The 24,191-nt window shown below is 59.6% G+C and overlaps 6 protein-coding genes across 6 annotated transcripts; all 6 read right to left on the bottom strand.

The window, feature by feature from the left end:
- Positions 1 to 1,601: 1,601 nt before the first annotated feature.
- Positions 1,602 to 3,389, bottom strand: LMXM_27_0480 (conserved hypothetical protein; the record flags this gene model as incomplete). The annotated part of the gene is made up of 1 exon (XM_003876573.1): positions 1,602 to 3,389. The coding sequence occupies one exon, from the start codon at positions 3,387 to 3,389 to the stop codon at positions 1,602 to 1,604; it is 1,788 nt and encodes a 595-aa protein (XP_003876622.1).
- A 4,418-nt stretch (positions 3,390 to 7,807) lies between these two features.
- On the bottom strand, positions 7,808 to 9,874 carry LMXM_27_0470 (putative ABC transporter; the record flags this gene model as incomplete). Its single annotated transcript, XM_003876572.1, has 1 exon — positions 7,808 to 9,874. The coding sequence occupies one exon, from the start codon at positions 9,872 to 9,874 to the stop codon at positions 7,808 to 7,810; it is 2,067 nt and encodes a 688-aa protein (XP_003876621.1).
- A 2,046-nt stretch (positions 9,875 to 11,920) lies between these two features.
- LMXM_27_0460 (conserved hypothetical protein) lies at positions 11,921 to 13,828 on the bottom strand (the record flags this gene model as incomplete). The annotated part of the gene is made up of 1 exon (XM_003876571.1): positions 11,921 to 13,828. One exon carries the CDS (start codon positions 13,826 to 13,828, stop codon positions 11,921 to 11,923), a length of 1,908 nt encoding a protein of 635 aa, XP_003876620.1.
- Positions 13,829 to 14,772: 944 nt separating this feature from the next.
- On the bottom strand, positions 14,773 to 15,765 carry LMXM_27_0450 (putative RNA processing factor 1; the record flags this gene model as incomplete). Its single annotated transcript, XM_003876570.1, has 1 exon — positions 14,773 to 15,765. One exon carries the CDS (start codon positions 15,763 to 15,765, stop codon positions 14,773 to 14,775), a length of 993 nt encoding a protein of 330 aa, XP_003876619.1.
- Positions 15,766 to 17,433: 1,668 nt separating this feature from the next.
- Positions 17,434 to 19,104, bottom strand: LMXM_27_0440 (conserved hypothetical protein; the record flags this gene model as incomplete). The annotated part of the gene is made up of 1 exon (XM_003876569.1): positions 17,434 to 19,104. The coding sequence occupies one exon, from the start codon at positions 19,102 to 19,104 to the stop codon at positions 17,434 to 17,436; it is 1,671 nt and encodes a 556-aa protein (XP_003876618.1).
- Positions 19,105 to 20,506: 1,402 nt separating this feature from the next.
- Positions 20,507 to 22,339, bottom strand: LMXM_27_0430 (conserved hypothetical protein; the record flags this gene model as incomplete). The annotated part of the gene is made up of 1 exon (XM_003876568.1): positions 20,507 to 22,339. The coding sequence occupies one exon, from the start codon at positions 22,337 to 22,339 to the stop codon at positions 20,507 to 20,509; it is 1,833 nt and encodes a 610-aa protein (XP_003876617.1).
- Positions 22,340 to 24,191: the final 1,852 nt, after the last annotated feature.

Raw genomic sequence — 24,191 nt, 5'->3', positions numbered from 1 at the left:
ATGATGAATGTGTGTGTGTGTGTGGTGGAGAGGAGAGGACGCGCACGAGAAACGGCGGAGGGGGAAGGGGGGCACCGCTCTCACACAAAGTCGCTTGAATCCTCACAAACCGCACGCACGCACCTGTGCAAAAAAAAAAAACGAAGCGAAAAGAAGAAAGGGATGGAGAGGACGCCGAGACGCTACCTCGCAGGATGAGCCACGCACACACGCACACACGTGAGTCTGCGAATAGGGAGGAGGAGGGGGGGTGTCTGCTCTGCGCTGTCGTCTTCAGAGGGTAAGGTGTGCCTGAGGGAAGGGTTCACACAACACAAAGGTAGTGAGGACAGAGGAGCGAGGGAGAAGGTGCTGTACTGCGGAGTCGTGCCCAAATGGCCGTGAACAGCGCGGAAAGACGGGAGAAGAGAGGAGGCCGCGAAAGGTGAAGACGAGATGACACACCCGATGAAATCGTCCTGCGAGGCCGCGCAGCTCGTTGAGAAGACACACAAAAGAAAGACGAGACTGGGCAAAAAGAAGAGAATTGCGCCGCAAAGCCGCTGGGTGGCCACCGTCACGCCACCACCCCCTGCGAGTGGTGCCGTTGCTTGTTGCCGTTCGCGATCTCTGTTACCGCCCTTCACAGCGAGGCAACTCTACCCGTCGGAGGAGAAGGGGGTGTCAAATGTCCGATCTGCTTCGGCCTCCCTCTTGGTTGTTGTTTCTGTGGGCGCCGGCGTGCGCGTTCGAGGGTTCCCTCTCTCGAGTGAGGGAACAACAAGAGAAGAAATACACGTCGAGAGCGAGCGGGCGGGAGAGAGGGGTGGGGGAGTGGAGGACACCATGAATCAATGATGTGTTTCGACAGAGAAATCAATGCAGGCGCACCTAGGCACACTTGGAAAACGAAACTGTACATACTGAAGCGCGAGTGTGATGCGCACACATGAAGCAGCGAGGAGGGTGGAGGAAAGAGTAGGCGTATAGAGAGAGAGCAGCAGCGAAGTGCGCGTGTACCATGTGATGTCTCGCAAAAGGAAAGAGGTGGAGAGTGCACAGGAAAGACGACGTCTGCAATGACCCGTGCAGGCCTGCGGGAGACAAAGAAGCGGTGACAGCGACTCTATGACCGTTCCGCCGCTTACGCTCATGGTGCCCCACATAACTCTATGTGCATCGGTCGGCTAATTGCGGTGCGGTACGACACACATACACACATGGATGTGATGCCGCTACGTGTCCTAAGCTACGTGAGAGTGTCTGAAGGGGGAGAGGGCGAGAGGAACGCGTCACGTGGAGCATGATGCCCAATGACTGTACATCATCGCACCTATCTACAGTGTTCGTGTCATGTACTCTCTTGGATTTTACTTGACCTGACTCGTGTTGCGTGCGCCGACCACAGACAACCGCGGTGGCGGTGTCCTGATCTTCGTATGCGGCATACGTGGTACGCAACGGACAGACACGAAAAGGTCTACCTTATCACTACCGCCGCGCATCCCCCACGCGTCCGTCATTGCTTGCCCACAACTCGCAAAAGAGGGAAGAGTCACGCGTGCAGTGGCTGAGAGGAAGTGGTGGGGGGAGGGTTAAAGAGCAGGACGACTGCTCGGCCTTCAACAGGCACCGCTGCCGTCGCTCTGATGCGCCTCGCTATCGTCCCCGATGGCGGGCAAGTCCTCCAGCCGCACCACTCCCCTCCTCAGGGACTCCTGCAGACACGCTGGCAGGGAATGCGGGCTCAGCAGGGAAGCGTCAACAGCCACGCGCGTCGACGTGCGGTGTGGCCGCATCATCTCAGCTAGCTTTGCCTCCTCATCCTTGTCCTCCGAAGCGCCCGAAGAGTGCCTGTGCGCGTGGCTGCGTTGCCGGGAGAGATCCAAAACCTCCGGCGTGACTGCCGTGCCGTCATCGCCGCCGCTGCGCGTACGAATGGGGAAGCGGCGCGGTACCCGCGACAACTGCACCGGCGCCAGGAAGGACTCCGTCGCATTCCGCAGCAGGGAGTAGCCGCCATCCTGCCATTCCAGGAAGACGTGGTTGACAGGCGCGCCCGTTGAGTCCGCTGGGAGGCGCAGCGGCACTGTCACCAGAGCCACCGCCGCCCGCACCTCGTTCGTATCCATCTCTCGCAACACCGGCGACGACATGAACGGCTTGGACCGAATGCTCACTGGGCGACCGTCTCGGAGAGGAGTGTAGAACGTGGGCTCTGGGAGAGGCATGACACCCGATCCATCGCCTTCCTGCACCCTTGAGCGCGTATTACGGGCGGGTGACGCGATGGCGCAGCCGTTACCTGGCCCGGCAGGGATGTGGCCAGCTCCCGCGTCGTTGTCCTCAGCCTCAACCAACAACGGCAGTCCACTCGTCCCTGACAGTTTCGACCAGCCCCAGATGTACCGCCCCTCCTCCACGTAAGTGAGAAGGTACGTGCATATGTGTGTCGCAAAGGCCTCCTCAGCTGGGAGGTACACGAGGACGTACTGCTCCGCCGTGAAGGGGTCTGTGGCGCGGCCAAAGGCCTCGATACGCTGCCCGAAGGGAACCTCCCCCACTACGTCTGCGTACCGATGAGGAAAGCGGCGCACCCGAATCGTCTTCTCCGGCCGTGCTGGCTGGTAAACGCGGTAATACGGCTTCACCTCGTCCCAGAGGCCCACCACACCGTCCGTCCACTTGATACAAGCCCTGTTCACCGATACGGCGTCAGCCTCTTTCACGTCGCCAGCGAACATGACGCCGGTAGACGTGGGGGAGCCACCGTTCAAGGAGCCAGCGCTGCTGTGGTGGCTGCCAGCGTCATTGGTTGTGCGACGGCCAGCCCTCGCAGAATAGTGGGGGACCACGGTACCCTGGCGGACGTAGCTCTTTAGTTCATACCATCGCCGGTGTAGGAGGGGCTGCCACTCAGCCTCTCCCAGTAGGTCGGGCGATAGCATCTCCGTCCCACTCAACCGCCATCGCACCACCGGCACAATCTCCAATGGCGGCGGCGATTGTGCCTCTGCGCGACGCACGCCGAGGGCCTCTTCCAGCACCTCCCGAACAAGCACCGAAGGCGCATCGAGCGGAGCCAGCAGAAGCGCAGAGCGAGTGCCCTCGCTAAGGTCCCAGCGCTGCAGAGATACGACGACGCGGCGACGCGGCGTTCCGGGCACACAGTTTGCGAAGGCGAGAGGCACGGGAACGGTGGCCGTGTAGAGGCCGTCCGCAAAGCAGGCCACTCGCATGGGGATAGTCAGAGCCCACAGGACGTAAGGCGTGGGCTCGCCATCCGGCGCCGATGCCGAGGAATCCAGCAACTCTGCTTCGATGGCCACAATAACGGTGCGATGACGCACATCCAACACGGCGCACGTGCCGGTCCTCTCCACCATGAAGGACGACGCGGCGATGGACATGCTCCCCCCCTGGCACCTTCCCTCCGTACCCTTGCTGAGAGAGCGCGGACGCGGTAGGCGGGGGATCTATTAAGTGAGGCTATTGGTGAAGCTCCAGGCCCTCACCGTGATTATGTGTGTCAGAGATATAGAGTTGCCTTGGCGATATCACGTTTGGCCTGTTGCACAGCCCGCCCACCTCACGAGATTACGACCTCGCGATGACGCGTTAAGCTGTACTGTGCGCACCACCACTTTTCTGTCTCCCGCTACGATCAAGTGCGGCGCTTGTCAATGGTCAGTGAGGAAGAGGCACACGGAGCCGCCTTGGACTCTGAAGACAGAGACGGAACAATAAAGCGCCCACGTCTCACTGTACGACGTATGCTCCAGGCTCTGTGACCATCCGCCGTTTCGTTCCTGGTGGTGTTGTTTCCTTCAAGTCAGGGCTTGATCTATTTCCTTCGCATATCACCCAAACCCAACAACCATTCTCGTAGGTGTGTGCCTGCGTGGGTGGGCGTATGAGTGCCCGTGCGGCGTTGGCACTGGTGCGTCGCACGCCCGTGAAAGCCAAAGGAGAAAAGGCAGGCGCAAGATGGAAAGGAGATCGGGAGAGAGACCGGAGGAGCATCAAGCAAGCAGCGTGGCATCGAGAGCGAGAACAAGATCAGCAAAAGGGGTACAGAGATGTGCAACAACGAGGTGCATACAGGGAGAGTCAAGCACGCAGCGTCCACAGAAGTGCTCTCACACAGCATCATCCGACTTGGAATCCGTGAGCGATGCCGCATCCGCAGCAGCGGAGGTGACGAGTCGAAAAATGACCGGGAGAGGCATGTGGAGGAGACGGGGCATGGAGAGTGCACGTTGCGCAAAGCAGAGTAGGGAAAAAAGAACGTCTTCACGCTTGCTGGCTACAACGAGATGTGTTGGCGAGCGCAAGCCCTGTAGGCATACACGCGGTGCAGTGGCACTCGAGCGACGTCCATTTTGTGTGCTACTGCAGCTTCGCACGCACCCAGACGGATGTGTCTACACGCGCCTCTGCACAAACATGCGCAGATTCAGTGACGGTGAAAGGAGGAAAAAGAGAGAGCGCCTACGTCGTCGTCGTGGTGACTAACCAACGGATGAAGCACACGTACGAACACGGCGCCGTTGCCCCTCCCTCCCCTCTCTCCCGGGTATTCTTACGCTTGCCATCTTTCCCCACCCCGCGCGCGCGCTCAGCCTCTCTCGCCATCAGTGCTCGACATTCGATCACGACACCCTCCGCGCCCGCCTGGCGCGTCTACATGCAACAGCCACGCCACCTGAGATACGCATGCCACACGGTGGGTGAGTGCTACACGTCATCGATCGACAACCACACACCACAAGTGCGCACACTACGGCACAAGCAGACCTTCCTATAGCCAGTAATGTAAGCTGAGGAAGCGTACTGAACACACATAACAAAAAAAGAAAGGTCAGGAGGGTGCACCACACACAAGCATGGGCCTATCCGTGTGGCGCCGAGTACTTGCAAGTGGTGTGCACAGATACGCTGCTCACACGCGCAGCGACTAAACATGGAAAAAAAAGTCTCGAGTCCACAGCCGCAATCCTCGTAACATATCGAAGAGGATGCCCCCTTCCACTCATTCAGGTGTCGCACATACAGTACGCTTCCGCTACGCACACCACTCACAACCACACACGGTAGCAACGCGGCGCTTCGGTTCATTCATCGCACAGAGACACTATCGTCTCACTCGAAAGGCAGTGCACACCGCGCAAACACACGGGCACCCCATCCATTCTACAACAAGCAACTACAGCTCTGAGAGTTTTCTTCTCTCCAACGACTCCATTCTCTGCCATGGTGCCCTGAGCTTAGCTGAACTCCACGCTACCCCCGGCCCTGTCACAGACACATCGCACGGTGCCAAGCAGCCCTACACACACGCCCTGCAGCAATGCGCCGACTCCGTCATCCGAGCACGGCCCCTGCCCCACACTCCGCAGGTCGCCCCACACCCGCCCCCATCACGCCGGCAGCCGCCTAGTGTGCATCCCCGTAGGGGTGGCGCACAGGCCCCCACACCACACACACACACACCAGCAAGGGCAGTCAGGCCCGGGTGCAATGCGTTCCAGGCACGCCGACACTCTGCCTACCACATGGACGGCACAAGCGTGTTCGCTGTCGCGGGTCACCCACTACGCCAGCGCCACCCCCAGGACCCCAGCGCCGACACACCAGTGGCCATGCATCGCGCTCACCTCCCCACGTCGTAGGCACTCGAGCCTTGTCACCATGAGAAGTGGGGTTCCGGCACTGGCAGGCGGGGGGATGGGAGGGGGAGGGGCTGCCTGTACGTCCCCGCATACGGTGTGGGGTGTACTGGGCGCCGGGGTACTACGCAGAGTGTGAGGGGTGTCCCTCTGGTCAGCAGTGCAGCTGTTAAAAAAAAAGAAGGGCAACATCAGAATTACTCGTTAATCTTTAGCGGGGTTAGGCGCGCACACGCCGAGAGAAAGGGGCACACACACACATGCAAAACGCCTCACACTTTCAGTTTTGGCCTGAATCTTGTTTTTTATTTGGTGTGGTTACGAAGTTCTGTTCTCTTCCTTATCACGTTTGGGTGCACGATGAGCCTTAGCGACGCATACTCCCGGAACGCTCAGGCCTATCCGACGCCTTTTTTTTTGGTTAGTCTTCCATTTGCGTGTGTGTGTGTGTGTGTGTGTGTGTTTGTGTGTTTGTGTGTGTTTTCGCTGGCAAGAGAAAGAGGGAGGAAGCAAGAAAACACATGCACACACAAAATGAAAAGAAATAGGTGACTATCAATGTAAAACGCCACAGAGACTGGGCACAGACAAAGGCGGCGAGCAAGAAGACAGGGTGAAGTAAAACGGACGTCGTGCTGCCCGGTCGATGGAGATGGTCTTCGATGTGGCAGAAAGTCGCACACCACGGCAACCTATCAACATACGGAGAAATCAACGCACACATCCACACGAGAGTGCAAGATGATCGCACCACCTGCCAGAAAAAAAAAGTTACACCTACGACTCTTGCCAGTACCCAATACATCCCTCCCTTATCACCTTCGCCTTCCCGTTTCTCTCAGCTCTACTATGGTCGCAGAGAGGCCGCGCGCTGATTGTCGGCCTCTGCGAACGGCAGCCCTTTGCGCCCACACTCATCGTGCTGTAAACCTACATCGATCCCTCTTCCCTTTTTCGTTTCTGGTGTGCCTCTGCTCACCACCACGGAGACGGCAAAGCAAAAAAAAGGGAGGAGAAGAGCAGGAGGAAGAAGACAAAAAAAAAAACATAAGACACATATACACGGAGGTGCGAGGCCACTCACCACCAACGATGGAAAAACGTCGAAAAGGAGGGAAGGGAAGACAAGTCAAACAACGGAGGGCAGCGGTGGCAGAGCGGGTGTCCGTGTGCGGGAGATAGGGATACATGAGGGGAAGGGAGAGTCAGGAGTACAGCGACGAGCACACAGGAAGGAGAGGGGCAAAGGTAGGCGTGCGTGCGTGCGCCCGTGCGCAGGCAAGGAACACGTTAGTAATACAAAGTTGAAGAGGGGGAAAAAAGATCAGCGGCACGCACATTAACGTGTGTGTGTGTGCTCTTTGCTGGTGCTGTTAGTGGCTGTGCGGGGAGGGAGGGAGGGGGGCAGCGAGAGACGTCTGGCGTGAACAACGGAAGGGGAGGCCGAACCACAAAAACCTCTAAACCGAAGCGAAAAAAAAGATAACAAAACACGACGGCGGTGGAGGAAACAAAAGGATAGAAGGAGGACTGTGTTCATGCAAGTGATCTGCGCTGGGCTCTTCTCATTGGGGAGGGGAGGGGAAACGGATGTATGTGAGTGAACGTGGGCCTTGCGTGACGGTGCACATGCCTGCCTGCAAGTGGCATGTGTGTGGGACTATCTCCTGCCCTCACTCGTCTGAAGTCCCTGAGAGCGAGGGAGAGAGTGAGAGAGAGCATCGAAGGAACGCAAACAAGGAAGCCGAAAGCACAGCAACGAAGAGAGCAAAGGAAAGTGATGGCCGACTCTCTCACAACCTCAGAACAGCAAGGGCAAATATCAAAGAAAGAACGCAGAGACACCGCACAACAGCGGCAAGGAGAAAACGCGTAGGAAGCGCGAAGCAGCAGCAGCCGATGTGGCTGCGACAGAGTCGTGAACGGTGAAGCAGGGAATCGCGCGCGTACCTTCGACTTCTGTGTGTGTGTGTGCTGCGTTGCAAATGGGAAGGGGGAGGCCGTGGGAAAGTGAATCTTAAGGATGGCAAAGCCGTCGTGACTGTTAGTGCAGGCTATGGCGAGTGGGGACAGAGAACGCAGTCCTCACCGAGTTTACCGTCTCTCGTCAAATCGCCATATACAGCACGTCGAGGAGGCCATCTGTCCCACGTCCGCGTCTACACGATTGCATTCTCCGTCTCGACACGTTCGCCGATCTTGACCGGATTGCGCACCTTCTCCACTGTCCATTTGCCGCCGTGGGCGATGCGGAGGATGTTTGTGTGGTGCCGAATAACGACGTCGCGGTGGGTGATGGAGATCATGCGCACATTCATGCGACGCAGGTGGTTGAGCACATCCTGCTCCGTGTCGTCCATCATGGAGGTTGCCTCATCTAGAATGGCAACGGGCGTCTCTTTTGTACGATCCATGCGCAGCACATGGAAGAAGACGCGTGCCATGCTGATGCGCTCCTTTTGACCACCGCTGAGGCTGCTCCAGTCGTACGACTCATCTGTGTTGTTCAGGTCAAGGCCCATGATGGCGCTGTCGTAGCCACCAATGACGCGCACGACCGTCTGCGCACCAGACAGTTCTACAGCCTCCCTGATGGCAGCGCGAATCTCCGGCGTCGGCACCTCTACAGCATCGGGGAAGAAGATCTGCTCGTACAGGGTGCACTGCGGAGCCATGTAGCTGTGCTGTGGCGACAAGAAGAAGCGCACAGATGTGTCTTGGGAGAGCACGCCGGACTTTGGCATCCACAAGCCGCACAGCATGCGCAACAGCGAGGTCTTCCCGCAGCCATTCTCGCCGATAATAACCCAGTCCTCGTCGCTGCGGAACTCCACGTTCATGTTAGAGAACAGCTGCTGCCCTGTCGGCGACTCCAGCACGACGTTCTCCATCTCCACAAGCGGGAACGCCCTCGCATCGGAAACGTGGGTGATGGTCTTCATCTGCGTGTACACGAGCGGTGAGCCGGGCAGAGACTTGGAGTTGGTGTCATGGCGCGTGTGAATGAAGGTGCCGGCCGCGATGCTCTGTAGCGTATTGTCAAACTCCGACATCTTCGTCGCAAACTCAGTCAAGTGCGAGAGCTCGCGAAAGTTGACGACGAAGTCCTTCACGCTGGAGTTGAGATCCTCGATCAGCTGAATCTCGACGTAGACTGCGTTGATGGAGCGATGGTAGTGTGAGCGGCGCGCCTCGACGAAGGTGACGCACTGCGCCACTACCGTCATGAAGGTCGAGAAGGCGGACTCCATCATCTCGAAGTTGCCCTTCGCGAGGGCCATGTGATCGAGCGACTCCTTGAGCTTCGCGAGCGAGATGTCCAGCTGCCTGAGTATGTACTTACCGGCGCCGTGCATGGCAATGCTCTCCACGTTGTTCAGGTAGTTTGTGAGCATGCGGCGGTAGTCATCCTCGCGCGAGAGCAGCTGGGAGTTAATGCGGCCCAATCCTGGAGCTACACAACGCAGCACAAACACAGCGGTGGTGGCGATACTACTCATCATGAGGGCCGACTTCAATCCCGCCTGCTCCACGAGCGCCGCCATAGATGTCACACAACCCAGCCCAGGCAACAGAAAGTAGTAGGGCAGCTCCGCGAAGTGCTCGGCGAACTCGCCACAGTACGTCGAGATGGCTGTGTCGGCCGCCTCCAGACGGTTGTCCAGCATGGCTCCCTGGTAATACACAAGATGGTTGTAGAAGCGCCGCTGAAAAGTGCTGCTGAGGCGCTCGCGGTAGCACCCGATCAGCCACGGCCGCAGACCTTCAATGGCGCCGTTCGTCATGCCAGCGGCAAGGCCCACGGCAATGCGAGCCATAACTTTCCTCACGAACCGCGGCAGCCGCTCCGACGGTACGCCGTGCAGCATAGCGGCCAGCACCTCACCATTCGCCTTGGACACCCACACGCGCAGAACGGCCTTGACGGCGAACAGCAGGATGAAGATGACGGAACCGGCGCTCTCACGGCAGCGCCACGTTGGCAGGGCGAGCCGGGCAATTTGAAAAAATCGGTGGTACAGATCCCATGTCACCTGCGTGTCATCCTCTGTATGCACTGCGGAGATGGTTTGACCATACAGACGTAGATAGTAGCGCTGCGCCAGGAGGGCCACAGCGAATACAGCAGAAGTACACGCCACCCCGAGCTGATGGACGAACGGTGTCGAGTACACGGCAGTGGAAACGGAGTCCAACTTCCAGAGATCACAATGAGCGCGTGACATTGGAAAGCTCACAGGCACTGCGGCACTGGCGTGTATGCGTACAATGCGGGGGGGTGCAACGGAGTTGATGCGTCCAAGCACCACGCCTGGAACCCACTCAAAGATTCGGTCGAAAGGGAAAAGAAAGGATGGGAGCCCAAGATGCAAGTACTACGCCATCTAGGAAGCATACGAGAAAAGAGACCACGGCAGACACAAGAAAACAGCACGCAAAGAGAGACAGAGGGACGGCAAGGAAATCGCATGTAGCAGTGGCAAGGGAGAGAGGATGTGCTCAGGACGAGAGGTGTCCATGTCTGACAGCACAGCATCTGACGAGTCGCGCGCGAAACAGTTCGAAGCGGCACAAACAAAATGCACTCGGCCGCGGACACCGGTACTTACTTTTTGTGTGTGTGTTTTTTTGGGGGGAAGGGCGTCCATTCTCTACCATGGTGCCCTGAGCTTAGCTGAACTCCACGCTACCCCCGGCCCTGTCACAGACACATCGCACGGTGCCAAGCAGCCCTACACACACGCCCTGCAGCAATGCGTCGACTCCGTCACCCGAGCACGGCCCCTGCCCCACACTCCGCAGGTCGCCCCACACCCGCCCCCATCACGCCGGCAGCCGCCTAGTGTGCATCCCCGTAGGGGTGGCGCACAGGCCCCCACACCACACACACACACACCAGCAAGGGCAGTCAGGCCCGGGTGCAATGCGTTCCAGGCACGCCGACACTCTGCCTACCACATGGACGGCACAAGCTTGTTCGCTGTCGCGGGTCACCCACTACGCCAGCGCCACCCCCAGGACCCCAGCACCGACACACCAGTGGCCATGCATCGCGCTCACCTCCCCACGTCGTAGGCACTCGAGCCTTGTCACCATGAGAAGTGGGGTTCCGGCACTGGCAGGCGGGGGGATGGGAGGGGGAGGAGCTGCCTGTACGTCCCCGCATACGGTGTGGGGTGTACTGGGCGCCGAGGTACTACGCAGAGTGTGAGGGGTGTCCCTCTGGATATCACGAAAGGAGAAGTGCGAAAACGGGACAACCGAAAAAGTGGCAGCCGGAGAACAAAAGGAAGCAAGCGTGCGCACACAGGCAGAGAGAACCTCTCAGAGGAAAAGCACGTAGGTGAGGGAGGAAGGGAGACTGATGGGTGTTGCGGTGCGCGTCCGCGACACGGGAGGGATGCGAGTGAATGGAAGAGGAGGCGACAAATTGCGAATGTTCACGCGCGGAAGTCTCGAGGGGTGTTTCGCATGCGTTTGTGTCTGCAGTGAGAAAGAGAAGGCATAAGTCGCGGCGTGGATCACGCGTGTTCCAGCCGGTTGCGTTCGAGAAGGGGGAGGGGGGCAGAGACTGGGAGGGGGGAAGAGTTAGGGAAGCGAAAACAGAAGAGGGTCGCGAGCAGCTCAATAGTCGGGTGTCAGAGTTAAGGAAGGTACATGTGGCTTTAGAGATAGACGGCGGGGTCTCGTGTTCCTGGTGCCGTCACCTCCCAATGTGCCTCGCGTAGCGTCTCATGACCGCATACCACGTGCACGTGCCACCGTATCGTGGCAGGGGCGGCAAGCCTTCGAGCAGTCGCACGAAAAGAGCCGCGCAGGCGCGAATGCAACGTGCGTAGAGCGATACACGCACGGCACCCATCGGGCCGGCGTGTATGGCGGGTCACTTGGAGAAGAGCTGAAAAGTTGTCAACCTCGCGTTTCGGTTTTTGGCGCCGCCTTCGTTTCCTCTTCCGCTTCTCCGCCTTCGCAACGGGAGCGCACGTCTGCCCTGCTCCGTCATTATCTGCCGTGCATGCACACAGATACGTACACAACGCCAGAAAAGCGGGAGAAAGCGCATGTTACGGCGGAGGGAAGGGGTGGTGGTGGCGGGGGGAGAGATCCAGGCAAGATAGGAGCCGCACGGCATGAACACGCAATCGAGTATTAGGAGGAGAGCCACTGAGGATGTCATCGCCGTCGTTCTCCCCCGGCCACTGCACGGGCGCCAACCCGCCCCTTCACGGCAATAAAGCCGAAAGAGAGAACAACGGAACGCCACGCTGCGGCTACCGGCGTGGTGAACACATGGCGGTAGCCTTCAGCGAGAAGGGCGTGGAAAAGAGATCGCTCGCCGATGATGTAGAGCGTAGAGACGGCTCATACTGGGAAAGCGGCTTTCGTGCATCGTAGTTGCGCGGGGTGAGGGGCGGAGCTGCAAAGGCGTCCTCAGAGCAGCTGTCAGGACCGGCATCGCACGGGCTCATGTACCCTTCCGTCCCGCCATCCCCGCTGCACAGCGGTGACGCTAAGCTGCCGGTATTCTGCGCGTCTACCACAATCCGCTCAAAGGACACGCACGGGCGAGAGATGTGGCTGTTGCCCGTCAAGGGAGCAGAGAGGGACGCGGCGCGCTCCGACACCGCAGAAGGCGGTGTGTCAAGTGACGCAGACGGGTAAGAAAGGTCCGGTACCACCAACGAGGGATGCATCTTAGGGGAGCGGTGGGGCTGCACCGCCGCCGATGGGACAGTCCTCTTGCCGACCGCCGCACCAACCGAGAGCGGCAAAGCCAGAGAGGTGCGCTTGTTTGCTTTTCCGCGGCCGACAGCGCCACTGCTGCTCATCTGTCGATGCCTCCCGCCGCCACTGCCACTGCCGCTCGCGTTCTTCGCGGCACCCCTATCCCTCTTGGGTGGCTTCAACTTGCGGTTGGCCGCCACCCGCTTTGCCTCCGCGCTCAGCGGGGACTGCATCTCGCCGATGAGCTGCAGTCGGCGCTGGTTCTCCGCACCGGAGTCCCGTTCCGCGGTATCGAGGTCCATGAAGCACAGCTTGAGTGCTCTGTTGTTGTTGTCCACAGTTGCGATGCCCTTGTAGTACTGCTCGCTGATGGTGGGAAGGAGTCGCATGTAGTTGCTCAGCAGCTGCGCCAGTGGCGCGTACGTCTCGACAGTCGCGTCTGTCGTGCTCAGCGGATGCGGAAGCGAAGGCGACGCACTAGAAACTGGCTTTGGGGGTGACAAGGTGGAGCCGCATGTGCTCAGTGGGGGGAATCGCTCCGAATAGGCATGCGCCACCGTCTCGCTGTGCGAGGCACCCAGAGCTTTCGCTGAGCGCACTAACGACGCGTCCCCATTGACGCAGTGTATGGAGGTCTCTACGCGAGGAGGGCCTGGGCTGAGCGGTGGTAGCGCGGTGTGACCGCCGTTTGAGGAAGAGAACGAGTCGTTGGCCACGCGGTCGCTGGTCTTGCATGCGTGCGTTTGCGGCGTGCCTGGCGAAGTCGGTTTGTGGTGCTCCGTAGACGAGTGCTTCAGTGTCCTTTCCTTGGCGCCGACGCGGTAGTGGTCAAGCTTGATGGCAATGAAACGCCAGCACGGGTCCCAGCGGCTGTGTTCATCGTGTGTGATGGCGATACCCAGCTTTATGTCAAGCAGCTCGTGCCCGAGTGCCTCGTACTCGTGCTTGTAGTCCATCACTACATCAAAGAGGGAGTGATACGCTAGTGGCTTGTACATGAGCGTAGGCTTGCGACTGAGGCCGAGGGCACCGTAGAGGGCTGGCGTGGAGCGGGTGCGGAGGACGAGGACGATGTGGCGGTAGAAGTTGCCGTTTGCCTCCGACTTGAAGGAGAGTGGAATACGGTCGATGTCGCGCAGCGTCTGGGTGTAGTGCAGTGCCACAAAGGTTGCCTCGAGGCAGCGGATGGGTAGTGCCTCGTACAGCACCTCCTTTGCCGTAAACAGGATGCTCTGCAGTGAGCGGTGTTTTTCTAAGGAGAAGAAGGTGCGAGGCAGATGGTTGTAGCTGAGGATGCTAATCTGCTTCTGAATGAATGGGACCTGCTCCACGGAAGGGCGATCGCGAGGGATAGCCGTCTCGCTTGGCCGCGGAGGGTCTGGTAAGTCTTCCTGGTTGTGAAAGGGGTTCTGCTGACTCAGCTCCTCCATAATGGCCAGCACTTTATCCGACATCACCGCAGCATGAAGGCGTGCCTGCGAGTGTTTGTGTGCACTGGAGTGTGCGCCTGTGAGTGCAAGGCTGTGCGTGTGTGTATGTGCGTGTATAGGGGAGAGGGGAAGGGGGTCGAGTCAGTGAACAACTCGCGGATCAGAGGAAAAGGGTAGAGCCCCGATGGGCTCGATGTCGCGCGCAGCTGTGGCCGGTCACACAGGCCGCTACGATGGTCCTTTGGTGTTTCGCAGGCGCGCTTTCGAGTCAGGAGCTCGAGTGAGAACACGAGATAACCAGAAGAGGGGACACAGAGACAGATTGGTGCGATGCGGTGACCCGCAGCAAGAGCGTAGGGAAAAGACGAGGTGCAGCGCCTCAAAAAAAAAACGCCATCATCGTAATGACATCATGGAAGAGCACCGCCCAGGGAGAGAGGGAGAATCTCCTGTAGATCGAAAACCATATTGGTGCACACAAGGCGCGGATGTGGCGACCAAGTATGACGCCGAACCATCATTTCATTTTTCTGCACCCCGCCTGTCCTTCACATTCACCCTTTGCTCTTGCACGATGACAGTGGCATGCTTTCTTTTTCTTCCGCCCTTCTCTCGCGTGTTTGTACGGAGGGGAGGGGAGGGTACAGGTCACCCTTGCCTCCCTCCTGCTGCCGCAGCACCCGCACACGCGGCGCGGCGCCGGCGCCATCCTGCCGGCTTCCTCCTTCGCGTGTATTTCTTTTACGTTATGGTTGTTTGCTTGACGTGTAAGAGGGCGGCTGGAGGGAGTGTAAGGAGCGCAGCAGTGCCCCCCCCCCTCCACTCCACTCCACTCCCGCGTTAATCGTGTTTCGTATGACGCCCCTTTACACGCGCACGCTTCTGCTGCTTCCTCGTCGACGGAGTGGACGCGAGCTCCCGTGCGTGCGTCTCGCAGAGCACGTCCGTGGGTGGGTGTTCCTGCGCGCCTACATGTACCACTCGAGGGTGTCAGCGTCGTGCTCCTTCTTGCGGTACCACTCGTACTCGCCAAACTGCCGGTCGAACGTGCCCGACTGCAGAGATAGGAGACGCAGCGTGAAGCGCGGACCCATCTCCTGCAGACGCACCGCCTCAAGGCCGTCGAAGATGTAGCGGTGAGTGCGGAGAAATATGTAGTCGCGCTGATTGTGAAACGTCGCGACAGCACGCCCAGCATAGTCTCGGGTGGCGGGAAAGAGGCACTCCAGCATGCGGGAGATGCGGCGTCCGAGTCGCGTGTCAAAGTTCTTGAAGATGAGCTCCGGGTAGTGCTCCGTCCGCGGCGCGGGGTCCTCTAGCTGGGCGTAGCTCAAAAAGTTGGAAACGCGAAAGGTGGCCGTCGGCCCCTCGGGGAGGTGCGAGACGATCAAGTTGTGCGGCTCCTTGATGCGATCCGTCACGACAAGGAGGTCCGTAAACTCTCGATTGCAGCAGAACAGCGTAATCTCCTTCAGCGTGTAAGACTTGCGCGGACGGTAGATGCTGTTGGGCACCAGCCACAGGAGCTCCTTCACAAGCTGCTTGGTGCGGAAGCACGGGTGCTCGCCAGTGGTGATGAGTGTCTTGGGGGTCTTGCGGTCTCGGAAGAATGCAGCAAACTCGTCGTCGGCCTCGTCGTTGATAATCTCAGCGTCTTCCTTGTCCTCAATGATGGTGGCATCGACTCGGCGCTTGCGCTCCTTCGTCTTGGGTGTTGCCTTGACAGGCGCTTTCTCCTTGAGATGGCGGCGTTCATTTTCGCGAGACTCGCGACGCGCTCGCTTCGTGTCCTTCTTCTGCTTCAAGATCTCAGTGAAGAGCTGCGACTTGCGAATCGGCTGCTGTGTGTTGCGGTAACGCTCCAGCAACTCCGGGTCTACCTCCTGCGCCTTGCTCTCCAGCACGTGCTGCCTTTTCGCGTACGGGCGCGTGCTGCGTTTTGATCGCGCGCCTTTGCCCATCCTGTGGACGGCGAACGAGGCCGAGCAGGTGACTACGTCAAAGAGTGAAAGAAAAAAAAGACGGAATGAGCGGCTCGTGCTGAGGACATGCGTGAGCGCTGTGCGTGTGCGTCGGCCCCTTCACCACCATACGAGAACGAGGCCCGAGTCACAACGACGAGGCACACACACACCCACACACACAAAAAGGAAAGGTGAAAGCTTCACACTCCACCTGGGTAACCCTCTCCCTAACAGGGGACGCAAACGGGGTAGCCCGACACGCACACGTACGGCGCACGTGCTTGCGCAGTAGCAAGTGCAGAGCCTTGTGCCCACTCCCAGTCGCCACCGTAAGAGAGAAGAGCGGGTTGAGATGCAAGAACGGTGAGCAGCGAGTGCGCAGGCCACCGCAGTGGAGGACTGAAAGGTGCGCACGGAGCAGGATGGAAGTGTCGCACACACACGCGCACACCGAAACGAGAAGATGGGCAGGACGGAATGCGAGAGAGACAGAGAGAGCGAGTGAGGCGCGAGCGGTGGATCGGTGGAGTCGACGAAACGGAGAACGGTAAACATGAATGTGAGCACTGCATGGCATCTGCGGGCAGCTCACCAACCGCCCCAGAGTAGGTCGCAGTCTCGCGCAAGTGAAAATGAGAAGACACACACACACACACACACTGGAGCGTTCTCTGTATCCGCTCCGCCAGCGGGTTCGCGGAGGAGGGTGACCGAGGAGGAGACGTACTCGGCATTATGTAAGCCCCACACACCTCTGTGACGACGGACCTCCGGAGCGTACCTTCTTGCACCAAAGGACACCCTTTTCTCAACTGTTTGCTTTCCTATTGTCCTTTTCGAATGCCCGTCATTACAGAGGGACACCCCTCACACTCTGCGTAGTACCCCGGCGCCCAGTACACTCCACACCGTATGCGGGGACGTACAGGCAGCCCCTCCCCCTCCCATCCCCCCGCCTGCCAGTGCCGGAACCCCACTTCTCATGGTGACAAGGCTCGAGTGCCTACGACGTGGGGAGGTGAGCGCGATGCATGGGCACTGGTGTGTCGGCGCTGGGGTCCTGGGGGTGGCGCTGGCGTAGTGGGTGACCCGCGACAGCGAACACGCTTGTGCCGTCCATGTGGTAGGCAGAGTGTCGGCGTGCCTGGAACGCATTGCACCCGGGCCTGACTGCCCTTGCTGGTGTGTGTGTGTGGTGTGGGGGCCTGTGTGCCACCCCTACGGGGATGCACACTAGGCGGCTGCCGGCGTGATGGGGGCGGGTGTGGGGCGACCTGCGGAGTGTGGGGCAGGGGCCGTGCTCGGATGACGGAGTCGGCGCATTGCTGCAGGGCGTGTGTGTAGGGCTGCTTGGCACCGTGCGATGTGTCTGTGACAGGGCCGGGGGTAGCGTGGAGTTCAGCTAAGCTCAGGGCACCATGGCAGAGAATCAACAGCATGAAAGGAAAATATTCTGTGAGTGCGTGGTGTTCCGTGATGTACGCGTGTCCTTTCCCTCTCCTTCTCCAGAGGCGTGCAGGCCTGTGTGCCTATGTCTGCATTAGCGCGAAGGCCTCAAGGAAGGAAATCAGTCATGGCGGCAGAGCTGGGCACCTCCTAGCACCCATCAACCACACCACCAGTTTCTCTGGACACTAGCCCGTTCACCGCGATTTCGGCATCACCTCAGTCGCGTAACTGGTACTTTCGACCCTTGAACTCTGCATGCTCCTTGAGCGCCACCTTGAGGACGGCCTCGTAATTGACGGCGTCCCTGTATTCCCGCATCGCCGGGTGGTGTTGTATCTCCGCCCGCGAGAGAGGACTCACGGCCAGCGCAGAGATGAGGGCTCGATTGAAAGTGGATACTGCTGCTTCGCCCGTTATCCTCAACGGTGCCCTCTTCGGCAGCTGCGACGACGACGGAAGGCTCACGGAGCCATCGGCAGCGCCACTGGTGCCGCGTGATGGTGCCTCGTGGAGGCCGTGCCGGAGCTGCTCATTGGTGCGATCCGTGACGAGACGGTCGCGCTCATGCTGCAGGGAACGAAAATATGGCACATCGCCGGCAAAACCGCTTGATACGCGGCTGCCGTGCACCACCACGAATGGGTTGAAGGTGGACAACACGTGAACCACCTGTAGGTCAGCGGTGATGCGGCGAGCCTCGCTCACCGTGCAGCATTGTGCAAGGGGTACATCACAAAGGGCAGGGGTCAGAAAAAGCTGCCGAACGAGCGTGTCAAGCTTCGCTGGAGTCAGTCCGGTGGGAGGCAGCGCCACCACTCGCACCATACCCTCCTCCACACACTCGCCCCAAGAGCGGGCGGGGCAGTGGGCTGAAAAGGCAGCCTGCTCCGCCGCCGCAAAACTGTCAAGCTTTCGAAAGCGAGGGCTCAGCAGGATATGCAGCTCCAGTCTCTGTAGCACGCTCGCGTGAACCCCCGTGCGTAGCTGTACGCTGGAACCGCTTGTCAAGGCCGCGTGCACGTCGCGCGCCACGCACGCCTCCGAAGCCCCCCACCCCCGGCAAGCCTCCTCTACATCCGCGAAGAGCGAGTGGTACTCAGCCCATTGTCGATGCTTGTCGAGCAGACCTCGCCACAGCTTCCTTGCCGCAGATGCGTCCAAGGCGGAATGGGCAGCAGCCGGAGAGCTCTGCGGTTGCGACAGCAGCTCGACGAGTCGCGTCAGCGGCGTGGTGGCAAGCTGAAGCTGCAGGATGTCTGAGACAGTGTACGATGTCTGCTTTACCTCGGCAATCCAAGCGACAGAGTCAACGGGCTCCTCGTCGACGCGCAAGAGCACCGATGGCATCGTCGCCGCCCACGCGTCACGGCTGCGCTTCCGCACTTGCTGCACGTCGTACAGGATCGCCTGGCCTTCCAACCTCGTCTCTTTGAGGGGGTGCAGACCAGGGAGCGTGGCCTCGCGTCGAAGGATGCCGTTCGCAACGGCGACGTCGCGCGCTCTCTTCAGCACCGTTGCGTTGTCGCCCTCTTCGCAGAGAATCAGCTGACGCACCACGTTGATGACTTTACTGAGAGACTCGTACGCCGGCCATAAGATATGGTCCGCGTACCTCACAAAGCGCTGAACGCGCGAGTCGGCCCACAGCACGCCTCGCGCCCAGCGTAGCTCACTCAGGTGCCTTTCATGCGCATGCCGCACCACATCATCCGGGTCCGCGATGTCCTCGGCCTTGGCAAGTCGCTCCTCTTCACTGTAGACGTGCAAGAAGCAGCGGTTTCGACTGCCGCGCTCCACGATGATCTCCGCCGCTCCACTCACTACTTCGTCGCGGAGTTCCTCAGGGAGGAGAAGCGGTACCTGTGTGCAGGAGGAGGTGAAGGGCATGAGGAAAACGCGCGCGCGTTAACTCCGCGCGCTCTCTTCTTCACCTCTCCCGGCCTTCAGCGGTGTGCAGAGGCAGGATGAGAACGGTACAGCAACCCTGACGCACCCGCTCCCGGTAAGGTTCTGTTGTACACAAGCGCATACACGTAGACGCGACAAACGACTTTTTCCTCGAGCGTCAGCGACCGGTGTGTCCCCCAATAACGTGCTGCTCGCTGCAAAGCGCGGCAACGCCGCTTCCACGTTCGTGTGTGATGGTGCTGTCAGGCACAAATTCCCTGTCACACGCCACCGTGCAGTGAGACGGGTCTCGTGAGGTTCCTTGTGTGTGTGTACCCTTTTCCTTGGTCGTACGGTGTCGTCATCGATGCTGCTGCCCGGGGCGCAGAGCAGAAAACTGTTACAGATCCGCGCCCACGCGGCAGGCGGTAAGTAAAAAGAAATGGGCGAAGAAGGCATGCAGCAGTGAGGGCCGTGCAACTCCAACGGCGGGTGCGAAGAAGGCGAGGAGAGAATGAGCGCCACCAACAACGGCACGAGCACAGAGAAGAGGTGATGTGTGCACCTCAGTAACACGGGCACACACTCGCCCATGCAGACAGCAAGACGCGTGCGTGAAGATGGCGCGCAGTAGCGTACGGACCCCAGTGTCTGGCACGTCGAGACAGCGCGGGTTAGAAGGCTAGCTTCCTCAAGTCCACAAATGGCAGTCTCCCGTGACTCTGGTGCGGGTGCCGAGTACAGTCGGCAAAAGAGGAAGAGGTCCGCACCGGAGCCGCAACGGTGGGGAAGCCGACCGTCTAGTCCACCCCTCCCCTCCTCTCCCGCGCCAGGTCGGCTGTGGGAACTACACAATACGCTTGCCTGTTTGTTTTCCTGTGGCTTGCAGCGCACATGAGCTCGTTCAGACACACACACACACCGACGCACCGCACGTCGCGAAATCTAAAGTGCCACGCCACTGTTGCACAGTGGTGTGCGTGCGTGCGTCCTTGCTGGCTTACACCTACACAAGGCACACCACAGCGGAACAGCGCGTGGAGGCGGCTGAGCATCTATCGATCTTTCAAGGGGAAAATGAAAAACAACGAAGGAGAAAGGGCCTTCAGTAGTTCGCAGGACAAAACAACTCCGCGTCTGCATCACACAACGGCTCCCGTGCACGGAGAGGTCCGCTGACCCGCTTGCCGCAGTGCAGGAGTCGGATGGGAGGCCTGGGCAGGACGGAGGCGGCGAGCAAGGCAGGGAGTGAGATGAGAAAGACAGTCTAGATAAAAACAAAGAGAGCCAAGCCGGCGCTCGCGTGAAAAACCAGAGCAGTGAACACCATGGCGTCGTAAAGGGCATGAGACTGCTCCACACGCACAATCGCCAGCACAGATGGCACGCACTCGCTCGAGTATCAGCGGCGGCGTCCAATGGAGCTAGGCAGCACCAAGTTGGGATGCCGTCCCTGTCCTCGCCCGCCGCCACCGCCGCCACGACGGGTCTCTGGCAGGCCGCCAGCCTGCATCATCATCTCGTCAAACTTCGAAGGACTCGGAAAGGCAGCCTCAAAAAAAACGGCCATGGGATCATTGGGGTCTGCGCGCTGGACGGACCCGCGGCGCCGGCGAGGCGGGACGCCGGTCGGGCCCCCTGTCGGCGCGGCTGGTGGCTGCGACGCACGTCCTCGCAAGGCGGTGGTGCCTGTGAAAGACGACATGACCTCTGCACCTTCGCGGGTGCTAGTAGATGCAAGACGGCCGCGGCGCTGCCGCGTGGCCGGTGCGCGCGTGGCACGAGGTGGTCGCCGCACCACACGCTCAACGCTGGAAGCATCCCTCAGCAGGTCATCGTCGCCACCCATTTCGATGTACGAGATAGACCGAGTCGGAGCCGGTCGCGTGTTCTGCCGGCGAGGAAGCAAAATCGGCTGCTCCGCTTCATCCTCAAAAAGAAGCGAATCGCCCAACTCCGGCTCTGCGCTGACATGGCGCTTACGGGACGAGGCTGCGCGCTTCGTGGACGGCTTCTGTACATGCTTCGCCGATGACACCAGTGTCGCCTCGGTCCCCAACGCTATACTGCGGCTCTTGGCAGGGCGGCCGCGTTGTCGCTTGAGGCCCACCGCAGTCTCCTCCCCATCCTCATCAGTGGTCGAGGTGTTGCCGTCGGCGTCGGAGTCGAGATCGGACCAGTCGATAACCATCACGCTACGCTTGCTCTTGCTCTTGGCCTTCTTCGCAAGCAGCGTGGAGACGATCTTCTCTAGACGCGCGCGCTTGCGGGTGTCGTTGTCGTCACCGTCTTCGTCCTCGCCGCTCTTCGCGAGGGCGTCGGCGGAGACAATGGATATCGACCGACGACGCTGATGGGCAGAAGAGTGAACGCGACTCTGTTGCTTCGCCATGGAGTTGCGTGCGAGCTCCTTCAGCGCTGCCTGCACCTCTGGGTCGGGGTCCTCTTCGAGCTCCCGCAAAAGGCTGGAGTTGCGCTTCGATTTTTCGGCAGGCGCACGCTGCGGAGACGGCGTCACAGAGGTGTGGCGGCGCACCGTGGCCGCCATCAGCACCTCTTTCGCGTGTTGCAGGGCGTTGATCTTCTCCGTTGCCTCCGAGACGCGGCGCTCTGCCCTCTTCGCCCTCTCCTGTTCGGCCCTCAGCTGCTCCTGCATTCGGCGTTGCTCTGCCTCCTCCTCCTCCAGCTCCGTCTTGGCTCGTAGCACATACTCCTCCACGAAGCTGTCATCGTAGAAGCTGCGATGCAGCTGCGCCTCCTTGCGCCGCGCCGCAAGGCGCTGACGACTATTGGAGCGGCCGCGCACCGGCACCGGAGAGTTGCGCGCGCGGTCCTTGCGGTCCAAGACACCACTCACTGTGGCCGCAGCAGCCTGGTACGCCGGCGCAGCGCCGCTGTCTTCCTCCTCTGCCGCCGGAAACGACAAGTTCGACTTGAGGATGGAGACCGGCGGCGGTGAGCCGTGACGCGCCGGGGAAACGGGAGCCGAAGCGGAATATGCGGCGTTGTAGTTGGGTCGCTCCTCTCTCACGCTCTGGTCACCGGCAAAGGTGACACTGCGACGACGCGGATAGTAGGGCAAGGGTGACATGAGCGGCGAGTCGTCGCCAATCATGCCCTTGGAGCCCACACGCGAGTAGGAGCGCTGGTTCACAGGCAGAATGCCGAGCTGCCGGCGCGGCACCGGGGAGCCCTGGCGCGACGACGGGCGGAGCGAAGAGGTTACGTCCGTCATGGCTGTCTGGAATGGGGGACCAAAGGCAGCGGTGGAAGAGCGGCAAATGCCAAGGTGAGAGGGCGCACGGGAATGAGGCCCCAAAAAGAAGCGGAGAAAACACGCAGGGCGACGAATACCGACGGCGATGTCTAAGGAGTGGAGAAGCAACACGGGAGAGAGAAGGGGGCCGGTGGGCGTGGGTGTAGGGGGTGGGGGCGATGCGGACGTCCCTGCAGGTGACGGAATGGGAGAAGGAAGTGGTACACACGGACCAGCAAACACGCCAGCCAAAGTAAATACGAAAAGACGGCCAAGAGAAAGTCGAATCGAGGCAGCCGAGACGACGCCGGCAGATCTACGCGCGCACCGCTTCCAGGCTCGATGCGTCACTTTGTAAGATAGAAAAAAGAATGCAGCTATCGCACCCGTACATCCACTGTCCTCACTCAGTCGCTCAGCTGCACCACGAGAAAGCGGGGCGCTCACACGCCGGAGTGACGGGAAGGTGTTTGACGTGCGCCTTGCTTCTATAGAGAGAGAGGAGAAAGTACCTCAGCTCTGGGAGTGTCAGGTGAAGAAACTCTAAACAGCGCCGCGTTGCAACCCCAAATATGTCTTTGTATGTGTGGGCTCTACACAACACCGTTTTCGGGTGGGGGAGGGGAGGGGGTACACGAATGTTTTGTATGGGCGACCAAGTGATTGGCTCACATCGAGCGCAGGCCCATCGCGTGCAGTGTGGAGGGAAAGAAGGGTGCAATGCAGATAAACAAGGAGAGAGAAAGTTGAAGCAAGTTTACTATGTTCCTGTGGCTCTCCATGTAGAAGCTCCAGTGTAGGCACACGTTCTGGAGCAGAGGGCATCGTCTAACCATCACCGCTGGTTAGCTTCACGTGCACTCCTCGTACCTCACTCAGTACCTCCGTGAGTGAGAGTGGACACAGTACTCTAAGCAGCTTTTCGCCGATAATGGTTGTTGTTGTTTCTTCGTTGTTGCTGCTGTTTATGGCTGGTGGGTGTATGCGGACGTATTCCGGGCTCCCGTAGCCTCCCTTTCTCCCCCCTCCCGCCCCCTCCGCTTCCAGCCGCCGTTGCAACGCCTCTACAAACTCCTCGCCCATGGAGCGTATCCCACTGCCTGTCTTCCAGCGCGCTTCACCACGAATGAAGTTGTCTTTGTTCCCTCTCGCACCTGTGCAGTGCACAGCGAAGAAACGAACAGCGAGCGAACAGGATTGAGTGGCCCGAAAACGTCGACGTCATCCGCGATGGGGCCAACGGATGGCTATGCCACACCGCGACATACACACAAGGGCACGCGAGGAGAAAGATGGGGACACGGGCAAAGGAGCTTGCGTGATGGACATCAAAACGAAAATGCGTGTACACACACACAGAGAGAGAGGGACAGACACCAAGGGAGGCACGCGCATGCGCAAAATTCGAACAGACGAGAGAGAGCGGGGGACAAGTGAGAACATAAAACACGAAAGAAACGTTTTGTGAGGTGACATGGAAGAGCCGGTAACGGCGAAACACACGACGGTAGGCGCCCCTCGCCATGGAAGGCAGAGAGAGGCAGAGGAAGAAGAAGAGAGACGTATACATGCATATATATGTATGCACACCTATGCAGACCCTGTTGACACACACTCGCACACGCACACAAGGACGGCGACGCAAGGGAGGTTCGAGAATGGCCAAAGAAGGACAAGGAGGCCCTCGAGAGAGGAGCGAGTCGCACACAAACCAGAAAGCATGTCTGCCTTGCTTGGATGCCTTTCAATCCACGTGCTGTTGCTCGAAAGACAACCGCGTCACAACACCACCGCACATCCCGACACCTGCGCGCGCCTTCCCAGTCGCTTG

The sequence above is a fragment of the Leishmania mexicana genome, chromosome 27, assembly GCF_000234665.1.
Source record: "Leishmania mexicana MHOM/GT/2001/U1103 complete genome, chromosome 27".
In the NCBI taxonomy this organism is placed as follows: Eukaryota; Euglenozoa; class Kinetoplastea; order Trypanosomatida; family Trypanosomatidae; genus Leishmania; species Leishmania mexicana.
The sequence above is the reverse complement of the archived record's forward strand: the minus strand, read 5'-3'. Positions and strand labels throughout refer to the sequence as shown.